Source organism: Orycteropus afer, unplaced genomic scaffold (assembly GCF_000298275.1).
Source record: "Orycteropus afer afer isolate SDZICR_OR568_19922 unplaced genomic scaffold, OryAfe1.0 scaffold00466, whole genome shotgun sequence".
In the NCBI taxonomy this organism is placed as follows: Eukaryota; Metazoa; Chordata; class Mammalia; order Tubulidentata; family Orycteropodidae; genus Orycteropus; species Orycteropus afer.
In genome coordinates this window covers 588618-599709 of record NW_006922053.1, presented here as the reverse complement: position 1 = coordinate 599709, position 11092 = coordinate 588618, and the positions used below count along the sequence as shown (strand labels likewise).

The following is an 11092-nucleotide window of genomic DNA, read 5'->3' as shown; positions in this document are numbered from 1 at the left end:
GCCGCAGCAGCAGCGCCCCCCATCCGCGCGCACACCGCCACCCGCCGCCCAGCGCCTGGTCTTCTGGCCTGAGTCCTTCCGGGCCAGGGCGGCACCGACAGGCCACCTCCTCTCCGCTGCCGGCCACCCCGAGTCATTCATCCAGTTCCCGAGCCCCTCCCTAGGTCCAGGTCCGGAGGAGGCGACCGACGCTAAGTCAGTCAACATGCAAATGCCTTTCCCGAATCTTCAAGGCGCCAATGTGGACCAGAAAACCCGGGGCGAGGGAAGAGCGGGACCCGGGAGGTCGGGGAGGCGCTTCCAGGAGCTGACATTTCAGCTACAACCTCAAGGCCGACGAGGAGCCATTTGTGGGAGTATCCCGGAGAGGAGAGTCCCTCCCGGTGGAGAGAACCGCTAATGGAAGGCCCAAAGGTCAAAGCGAGCTGGGCAGGTGTGAGGCAGGGCAACAGTGACCGCCCCAATACGCTGGGCTGGAGCCGCGGAGCCGTGTGGCCACCCTGGGCTAAGGGCTGGGGCCGTGGTGGAGGGAACAGAGGGCGGAAACCAGGGAGAGCTCTCTTTGTCTGAGGGCACCAGGGAGCCACAGCAGAGTTAGAGCAGGAGACGGCCCTACCGACTTCTTTTTGGAAAGGCCCTTCAAGTTGCCAGGTGGGAGCTGGATTAAGAAGGACAAAGAGGGGAGGCAGGGAAGAGGCTGGGCTAATGCCCCCCAGACAGGATGGATTCTGGATGCATTTGTCACCAGATGGGATGTGGGGGTGCCGTGCCCGGCAAGGTCCCCTGTGTGTCCAGTCTGAGCCCCTGGGCAGGGGGGTGGAGAGCTGACACCAGTGTGACATCAGCGGAGATGAGGTGCGTTTGAGGGCTGCCAAAGGGCGGTGTCAGGTGGGTGGCTGGACACACAGTCGGAGCCCAGGCTGAGCCAGGTGGGGCTCCCCAGCGTGGGGAAGCCTGGACAGGGGAGAGGAAAGAGACAGTGGGTTCCTGCCGGAGCCTTGCAGTCTGGCTTGAGCTCCTCCCGGAGTGGGAGGGGGCAGGACCTTCATCCCACATGGACCTTCTGAGGTCCTTTATTCGGGCCCTGCAGCCCCTCACTGGAGTGAGGCTGGAGAAGTTGATTCTTGCAGACTCCTTGGTTTTCACCTGAAGGTCCTGCAGGCGCTCGGTCCGTAGGTTCAGATGTCAGCAGAAGCCGAGGACCGTGGGACTGCACTGGTATGAATAACTGGACTGGGCAGAGGACAGAAACAGTGCAGCTTAGCGGTCACCAGGGCGGGCTGGGGTGGGGAGTGGTAAGAAAGATCTGGGAATAGTGGTGACGGTTGCACAGTGTGGTGAGTGCCATTAATGTCATTGGCTTGTGGGCTTGAAATGGCGCCCTTCATGTGTGTCTTACCACAATAATAAAAGATAACAAGTATGTGTTTGCCAGAGAACAGCTTCCAATGAGCTTTGGAGAAGGCCTTCGCGGGATGGACCCCAGACTGGAGGGGCACCCACCGCTGTCAGTCCATTCCGACCCACAGCGCCCCTGGAGGATGGGGTGGAACTGCCCCGAGGGTCTCGGAGGCTGGAATCAGCACCGAAGCGTCTAGACTGCCTTCTTTTTCTCCCACGGAGCTGCTGATGGATTTGAACTGTCAACCTTTGGGTGAACAGCCAAGCGCTTAACCGCTGAGCCACCAGGACTCCTTTCTTTTACAGACCATTGCATTTCCCAGGTTTTTTTTTTTTTTTGGCCTTAACAAACTGGAGTTTATTCTTACAATTTGGAGGCTTTAAGTCCAAGTTCAAAGTGCCAGGCTCTAGGGGCTGGGTGAAAGCCCCTCAACCTCGGGGTCCAGCTCTGCCTGCTGCTCCCGCATTTCCCAGTTTTTACAACAGACACTCGTTCACTGTAGCATTAAAAAAACCCTTAGCTATATTAGCAAACACACACAAAAAACAGAAAGAGCTTGAGACCCGTCAGGGCCCAGGGTTCAAATCTAGCCCTGCTCTGTGTCCTGGGTCTGTGTGGCCCCGGTCAGTCTCCCTTTCTCCACTTGCCTGGGCTGCTGGGAAGGCTGAGTAAACACAGAGGGCTTGCCACATGCCCGGCACTCGCTAGCTGAGGGTTGGCCCACTTCCCCGTAGAGGACCAGAGTGTAAATATTTCCGCTTTGCTGACCAGACTGTGCGTGGCAGCTGCTCAGCTCTGTCCTCGCAGAGAAAAGCTAGACACGGTATGTAAATGAAGGCTCAGGACTGTGTGTCGATAAAACTTTATTTACAAAAGCAGGTGGTGGGATGGATGTGCCCCAGGGACAAGAGTTGCTGATCCCTGCACTCACCAAACCAAACTCATTGCCAGCAAGAAGATTCTGACTCGAAGCGACCCTCACTGGGTTTCCAAGGCTGTAAATCTTTATGGAAGCAGCCTGCCTCATCTTTCTTCCTCAGAGCAGCTAATGCGTTCGAACCACTGACCTTTTGGTTAATAGCCGAGTTCCTTACCCACTGTACCACCAGAGCTCCTTGATCCCTGCACTAGGCACCCGTCAAAGTAAGCTTGCTGGGAGTAGCCTCAGCGCCACTCCCAGGCCTCTGTACTGATATAATGCAGAAATATTTATTGAACACCGTTACCTAGTGGAATAGTGCCCAAGGCATTTGACTGCTAACCAGAGGTTGGCAGTTTGAACCAGCCACTCTGTGGAAAGAAGACTGGGCAATCTCCTTCTGTAAAGATTTACCACCTCAGAAACCTGAAGAGGGTCGCTATGAGTCAGAATCGACTCTCGCAGCGGGTTTGGGTTTGGGTTTGGTTACATCAGGATAAATGGAGAAAACATTGTGAAGTTGTCAGGCGTTTCATTTTACGAGGATCCGCAATCAACACCCACGGAACCACCACTCAAGAGATCAGATGTCTTATTGCAGTGGGCAAATCTGTTACAAAAGATCTCTTTAAAGTGCTGAGGGGCAGAGATGTCACTTTGAAGACTAAGGTGCAGCTAACACAAGCCATGGCATTTTCAGTAGCCTCATACACATGTGAGAGCTGGACAGTGAATAAGGCAAACCGAAGAAGAGTTGATACTTCTGAGCTGTGCTGGTGAAGAATGCTGAAAGTCCTACGGACCGCCAGGAGAACTAACAGGTCTGTCCTGGAGAAAGTGCAGCCGGAATGCTCCTTGGAGGCGAGAATGGCCAGACTTCGTCTCACCCACTTTGGTCATGTTGTCAGAAGGGACCGTTCCCTGGAGAAGGGTGTCGTGCTTGGTAAGTGGAGAGTCAGTGAAGGAGGGGAAGGGCCTCAATGAGGCAGACCGACATGGTGGCTGCGAGCACGGACTCGTGCGTGGCAGGGACCGTGAGGCTGGTGCGGGACGAGGCAGTGTGTCGTTCTGCTGTGCACCGGGTCGCTGTGAGTCAGAGCTGACTCAATGGCACCTAACAGCAGCAGGCATAGATTGAGGGAGTTCTGCTGGTGCAGTGGGTAAAGAATTCAGCTGCTGGTAACCAAAAGGCCGGCAGTTCAAACCCACCAACCGCTCTGGGGGAGAAAGGTTTACAGTCTTGGAAACCCCATGGGCCAGTTCTGCTCTGTCCCATAGGGTCGCTATGAGTCAGCATTGACTCAATGGCAGTGGGTTTTAGGGGTTATGGATTGAATCGTGTCCCCCAAAGTGATGTGTTGAAGTGTTAGCCCCAGGATGTGAATGCAACCACATTTGGAAATAGGGTCTCTGCAGATGTCATTACTCCCAGGCTCCCGAGGTAACAGAAGTGTGGGGTGGCCCTCAGAAAAGAGAAGAGACCCGGACACACACAGAGGGCCGACGGCCATGGGAGGGCAGAAGCAGACAGCAAAGGGACGCACCACGGTCCAGGGCCACCTGGGGCCACAGCAGTGGGGAGTGACCTGGAAGGACCCACCCCCAGAGGCTGCGGAGGGAGTGCGACCGCCCACACTTTCGTTTCAGACTTCTGGTCTCCGGACTGTGAACAGGTGAATTTCTGATGTTCTCAGCCAGGTCTGACTTCACCAAGAAGGCTCCCTGTGATGAGCTTGGGCAGCTGTGTCAGCTGAGCCCCAGTTCCCCACGAAAATGGGATCGAGAGCGTGCACTTTAAGGCAGGAAGGCGTGGTGATCAGCGCTGCAGGGCTGGGAACCCCAGTGTAACCTGTGGACTTCAGTTCACACTAAGGTATCAACGGTAACAATTAGCTTAAACACAGTGTCTCACAGCAGTTCAGGATGGGAGTGGCCCAGAAGCAGCCGGTATGGCGAAGAAGTATATATGGGAGCTCTGGGGACCCAGTGCCGAGGCATTGACTGCTGACCAGACGGCTGGTGGTTCAAACCCACCAGCTGCTCCGCGCAAGGAAGAGCGGGCAATCCACTTACGTAAAGATTTACTGCCGAGGAAAGCCAAAGAGGGTCGCTATGAGAGAGAGTGGACTCAGTGTCAGTGAGTGGGTTTTTTTTGGTTCAGTGTTTATGTGCAATTTTTCTGTAAACATAATATTGATCTTAAAAAGTCTGTTTAAAGACAGAAAAACGTAAAAAAGTAAAATAAAATAATTTAAAAAAAAAGCAAGCAACAGAGAAGGAGGGGGAGGAGGGCGGGGAGGAGGGGGTGATGGAGGGCCCTGGGCGTCACAGTCCTTGTTCCTTGGTCCCTCCCAGCCCTACCCTCCCAGGCTACCACCTCCCTCACAGCTGAAGCCAGCCTCTCTCTGCACCCCTCAAGGCCCCCACACAGAAAACCACACACATCCACACCCCCAGACTCCGCACACAGGCAGCCTTGTCCTGGAGGCCCCTGGGGGTGGGCCTCGTGGGCCGACACAGCTGGTGATGGCAGCAGCCCGGCAGAGGTGGAGGTGGCACCATGTTGGGGTGCACAACGGGCTACAGCGGGTGGGTTGCCTGCACAGGGGTGTCTGCACTGCACCCTCCCGACCTCTGCTCGCCCAGAGCCGCTGCAGCCCCACCTTGCCGGGGGATGAGCCGTGGCTGCCCCCTGGTGCCGCCTCTGGGGAGGTGCGGCCCCACCTCTTCCTGGACCACCTGGCATCTGTGGTTTCCACGGCAATGCCCCCTTCTCCTCCCAACTCCCTGGCAACTTTGCTTATCTCTTGGAGACACTGTTGTCCCCAGAGCCGTGCCCAGCCCTCCAGCTCCTGCTCCCAGCCCACCTCCCAACTCAGGCCGTTCCCTGGACATCCGTACGGCGCTTGGCCCCACGAGGCTCACACTGGGCTCTACGTCGGCCCCAAACTCGACCCCTCTCCTGTCCCGGAGCTGTGGACAGCCTCATCTTCCCCCCGGGCCTGGTCTGAGCTCAGACCTCATCCCCTACGCCATCTCCAGCCCTGCAGCCTGTGTCCCTGCCTCTGCTCCAACTCCAGTCTCTCACTAGAGGGCTCCACTTGGGCACGCCTCTGCTCAAACACTCTCGATGGCTCCCCGGTGCCCTGCAGCCCAGCCCCTCCATCTCTTCTCTCACCTGTCTGCAGCAGGCAGGCAGTTTGGAACCCAGTGAGAATGTCTGCCCTCCCACCTCCTCCATTGCCGTTGGCCCCTCGGTGCCTGACTGAAAACCCTGCCCCTTCCCCTAACCCCTCCGTAGCACCAGCTGCTGTAAACCAAGTCGGGCTATGCACCTGCAAAGCACCGAAGGCACGCCCCACCCCAGGCTGAGTGATGAGTGACAGCCGCATACCTACTTTGGGTCAGGCGATGGACACCGGCTGCACACCCTGCCCAGGGCAACAAATAAGCACCAACTGTATGCCCTGCTGGGTGAGGAAGACCAGCTCAGCCCTTGCTAAGGCTGCTTGGTCCCCTCCACCCCCACTGAGAACCGTTGGTGCTGTAACCGTAAATTTCACAAGTCCCCAAAGGGGCCAGGAACAGACGGGGCGGACGCAGGACAGAGTATCCCACAGGGAAGGGCTCCCGGCTCCCTCCCTCCAGCTGCATGACCTGGGCCCACAGGCCGGGGCCAGCAGTCCTGAGCCATGTGGAGCAGCCTGCTGACAGCCCAGACCCTGGCAGTCCTCCTGACCTGCGCCACAGCCCTGGGAACAGGTGAGTGCGAAGGGGACGGCCTGGGGGCGACTGGAGCTGCCCGGCTCTGGTCGGCCAGGCTCAGTTCCTTCATCTGCAGATAATCAAATCTGAACTCATTCCCCGGGGGGGGGGGGGCTGTGTCTTCTCTCCTATATGACTGAGAGCGAATCCTCAATATATAACGAGCTCAACAAATCAATAACAAAAGTCAGGGTTTCGTAAGTGCAGCTGTACTCAGCTCCTGTGGCCACCGCAACAAAGTACCATAAGTTCAGTGGCTAGAAGCATCACAGCGTTTTGTCTCACCAGTCACCAGTCGGGCCAGATGTTCACACCAAGGTGTCATAGTATCAATTCCTTCTGAGGCTCCACAGAGAATTCCATCCCGTGCCTCTCTCCTGGCTGCTGGGGACAGTGGCAATCCGTGGGGGTCCTTGGCTGGTTGGTGCCTCACTCTGACCTCTGCCCGCCTGGTCGCACGCCTGTCCCCCGTGTGTTTTCTTTGATAAGGACACTCAGCTTACATGGGTCCCCCCCCCCGCCCCCTCTCTGCTCTGACCTCATGGCAGGTTAATTGATAACAGCCTCACAGAGCCTATTTCCCACAAGGACACCTTCCCAGGTTCCAGGGCTAGGACTTGAAGTGCTTTCAGGGGACACAGCTCCCCTGAACCAGGATTATTATTGTCGCCTCACCATCGCTGTTGCGTTCTGAGGAGTCTGAGTGCAGGGACGTTGTTCCAACCTGCACCAGAGGGCCCTTCCCGGTTTGCAGTCCAGGAGTCCTGACTTCGAGACCATCTGCCGTGGGCTCCTGACAAGCAGGCCCCCCGCTCTGGACCTCAGTTTGGAGAATGGAAGTGCTGACACCCCCACCCCACCCCACCCCTGCGGGCTGCTGGGAGTGTGGTTATTTGGGACAACGAGCAAAAAACGGTTGTATGTGGAGTTTCACCACCATTCATCAAAGGGGAAGGAAGTGCTGGGGCGGGTGGGCTCCACCCCCAGCAGCAGGGACTGACGCCCGTCTCAGGCTGCAGCCGTGTGTGGCATCCTTGCTGTGTGACCTTGGCCAAGGCTCCTGTGTGGCATTCTCGCTGTGTGACCTTGGCCAAGGCTCCTGTGTGGCATCCTCGCTGTGTGACCTTGGCCAAGGCTTCAACCTCTCTGTGCCTCACTTTCCCCATTAGTGACATGAAGAAACAAACATCAAGATTATCACATTACTATGAGGGCTAAGGGGTGTCCCCACCCTCATCCCTGGGACCTGCGGACACTGCCTCACAGAGAGGACCCTGCAGATGGGTGACATGAAGGGTCCTGAGATGGGAGGTGACCCTAGACCACCTGGGCTCTGTGATCACAGGGTCCTAATCTGAGGACAGAGTGAGCAGAGTCCGGGGGAGATGTGAGGGTGGAGGCCGAGACAGACTGGGGGATGCTCGCTGCCAGCTTTGCAGACACAGGAAGAGGCCACAGGCCAAGGAACGGGGGGCTCTAGAAGCTGGGCAAGGCTGGAGCCTCCGGGAGGAACTGGCACACCCCGACTTTAGTCCAATCAGACCCACGTGGACTCCTGCCCCCCAGGTCTGTGAGTGATAATATGTGTCACTTTAGGGCACCACGTTCGTGGTCACCTGCAGCAGCCAGAGGGGACTCATGCAGTCACTTAGAGTGGCATGTGGCCAGTGGGGTGCCAGTGCCTTCTTGGGCCTCACCCAGCTTTGCCCCGTCAGGCGCCCTGCATCGTGGCAGCAGGATCGTGGGGGGCCGTGAGGTGAAGCCCCATTCCAGGCCCTTCATGGTGTCCCTGCAGCTGGGGGACAAGCACATCTGCGGGGCCGTGCTGGTGCAGCCACGCTGGGTGCTGACAGCCGCGCACTGCCAGGTGGCCTGGTGAGTGCTGGGGGCCGAGGGTGGGCTGTAGCTCAGACCCTGTGGCACAGCACGCTGACCTGGGCCTCCTCCCACGGCAGGAACCTCAGCGCCTTCCGGGTGGTCCTGGGGGCCCACGCCCTGCAAACGCCAGAGCCCACCTGGCAGGTGTTCACCCTCGTGAGGGCCGTGCCCTACCCACTGTACAACGCCCAGCTGGACACCCACGACCTCCAGCTTCTCAAGGTGGCCAGAGTGGGCGGGATGGGTGGGGCAGCTCGAGGAGGGAGGGCAAGGCAGGGAGCCCCGCACGCGGCGCCTGGCGCACAGCGTGGGCTTATGTGTGGCCTGGGCCCACACGGCCACTGCCACTGCTATTATTATCATTATTTCCTGTCTCTGTCTCTGCTTGTCCACCATGGCCATCTATATCTCTTCTCTGGGTCCTTCCCATACCATCCCTCCTCCCCCACCCCCAGCTCAACGCCTCTGCTCAGCTCACCGGCTCCGTCCGCCCTGTGCCCTTGCCTGGCCGGAACCGTGATCTGTGCCCAGGCACACAGTGCCGAGTGACAGGCTGGGGTGACACCACCGGCCACTGGGACCTGCCGGCCGCACTGCTGGAGACCACCGTGGTGGTCAAGCCGCGGAGCACCTGCAACAAGTCCTGGGCAGGGTCCATCACACAGGACATGGTCTGCGCCTTAGCCCACTCCGGGGACCGCCGCGGCGTGTGCGGGGTGAGCGTCTTAGCCCCTCCAGGGGCTGCTGGGGGGTGTGCGGGGTGAGCCCGGCCGCCGACAGCCCTGGTGCCCCAGCCTGCGTGGGGAAGCCCGCCGAGCCCCATGTCTCAGTCATGGCCGCTCTCTCTGCAGGGCGACTCCGGGGGCCCTCTCCTGTGCCGAGGCCAGCTGCACGGGCTGGTGTCCTTCTCCTCCATGCTGTGCGGGGACCCTTACCTCCCGGATGTCTACACTCGAGTGTCCACCTTCATGTCCTGGATCAGGGATGTGCTACAGCACTACTGAGGGGAACAGAGGCCTCACCCCAAATAAAGCTTTCCCAAGCCACGTGGTGCCCGGCCTGCTTCCTCTGAGCAGCTCAGTGGTCCAGCCATTATTCCTAGTCTGCTGCACAGCCTCTGTGGCCGCCCTGTGCTCCCAGGAGACGCCTCTCCCTCTCAGGCCTCCTTCCCAGCCCCGAATGACACTCCCTGTAGATCTTTGAGCCGTTGGGCCATCACAGCCTACATTTCAGCCCTGAGCCCAAGGGGCTAGCTCGTCTTAGCCTCTGAGCAGGCATTTGCACCTACTGTGACCCCTGCCTGGAGCGCCTGCCCCTCACTCTTCCTCCACCAGCTCCCTGGGGTCAGGTTAGAAGCCACCTCCCCCAGAGATCTTCCCTGATCTCCACATTGTGTGCCTGGGAGGGGGCTCTCACAGACCCCTGTCTTCAAGTAGTCATAGCACCCACCATCACCAGAGGCCACGGTAGCTTCTGTTGCTGGCTGCAGGAGCTGGCTCTCGGCTCTGGCCCATCCTCTGTGATGCCTCCTTCTGCACCTTCAAGTTGCTTAGCTGAAATTGGCAATGGCGAGGATATTTACAAGATGGGAATCCACCAGCCGGGCCCTGCGGCCCTAGCAGCCAGGATGGTAACAGCCACCTGTGTCCAGCTGCATGCCCCAGGCCGTGTGTCCGGCACCTCACGGAATCCATGACCACAGGGAATTCCCATTGCCCAGGTGGGGACACCGAGGCACGGCCCGAGTGCCACTGCACTTGTCTGGCTCTGTCTTCTGTCAGACCCCGAAGGCAGCCAGCGAGACAGGGGCAGGGATCTAATGGGGGCATGGTAGACAGCTGTCACGCAATAAATCCAACAGGGCAGCAACAGTCATAGCTGGTCCCCTCACTGTCCTCGTTGCCCTGAGGTAGCGCTGGGCTTGCAGGTGAGGAATCCGGCTCCCAGGGCGGGTCCTGGGCAGGCAGAGAGCTGGTCTGCGTTACAGAGCCCTGCCTGTGTACCAGGCGCTGTGCAGAGCTCCCACACAGTTGGGAAACTGAGGCATCTGGCACGAAGTGTCTTGCCCTCGGTTGTGGTTCTAGGCCCCCGTGCTATCACTAGGACCGACAATGACCGCAGCCAGCCAGAATGCAGTTCCCAGAAACCCCCACTGAGAACTGGGCGGTGCTCAGGAAGCCTGAGGCTGACCACAGGCCACATCCCCCTTGTTGCCCCTTTCCAGGGCCGTTGGCCGGGGGGGGGGTGAGGGCCATAGTCTGCATACCTCTGAAGGAGACGCTGCCAGCGACAGGTCATGGGGCCCGGGGTGGGGGGCGGGGGCCACCTGCTGTTGACTGTGGCCACCACCACCCTGACGCTGCTCGCAAAGCCCCCCGGTAAGGACCCCCTGGGCTGTCACGCCCCAGGGCCAGTATCTGGGCCCTGTCAGACTTTTTCATCCAGGACCCCTTCCCCAGGACCTCCCCAGGTAGCCCCCAGGGCCCTGGGACACGTGCACTGGGCCCCCCAGGGCCTCATGTGGGCTCCCCTTGGTCCCTCACCCAGGGGCCCCAGCTGGAATCCCCCAAGTGACCCCCAGTAACCCAGGGCCCTCACCTGGTCCAGACACTCAGACTCTCATAGCTGCCCGCACAGGCCTCAGCTGGGAACTGGGGGAGGCCCAAACAGGTCAGGAAGGCCAGGACTTCTGGGTCCAGTGCCCCTCCCCACACACTTGAGGGGTTGGCCTCAGCCCCTCAGTCTCCAGCTCGCTGTGTCTTTGTGTCTATGTTTCTGTCTGTGTGTTTCTGTCTCTCTGTCTGTCTGTCTCTCTATGCCTCTGCCTCTCTGTGTCTCTGTCTTTGTCCTCTCTCTGTGTCTGTCTCTGTCTGTCTGTCTGTCCCCCGTGTCTCTGTCTTTGTCCTCTCTCTCTGTGTGTGTCTGTCTCTGTCTGTCTGTCTGTCCCCCGTGTCTCTGTCTTTGTCCTCTCTCTGTGTGTCTGTCTCTGTCTGTCTGTCTGTCCCCCGTGTCTCTGTCTTTGTCCTCTCTCTCTCTGTGTGTCTGTCTCTGTCTGTCCCCCGTGTCTCTGTCTTTGTCCTCTCTCTCTCTCTGTGTCTGTCTCTCCAGCACCCTGTACCTGTCTTCAC

The 11092-nt window shown here is 58.9% G+C and overlaps 1 protein-coding gene across 1 annotated transcript in view; it reads left to right on the top strand.

Moving 5' to 3' along the window:
* Positions 1-10260: 10260 nt before the first annotated feature.
* The window catches only part of PRSS57 (serine protease 57), a 5644-nt gene continuing 4812 nt past the window's right edge, over positions 10261-11092 (top strand). Inside the window, exons 1-3 of the mRNA XM_007954585.1 lie at positions 10261-10342; positions 10424-10484; positions 10602-10733. Of these exons, the coding sequence (XP_007952776.1) occupies positions 10261-10342; positions 10424-10484; positions 10602-10733 (275 nt within the window). The remainder of the gene's footprint in view (positions 10343-10423; positions 10485-10601; positions 10734-11092) is intronic.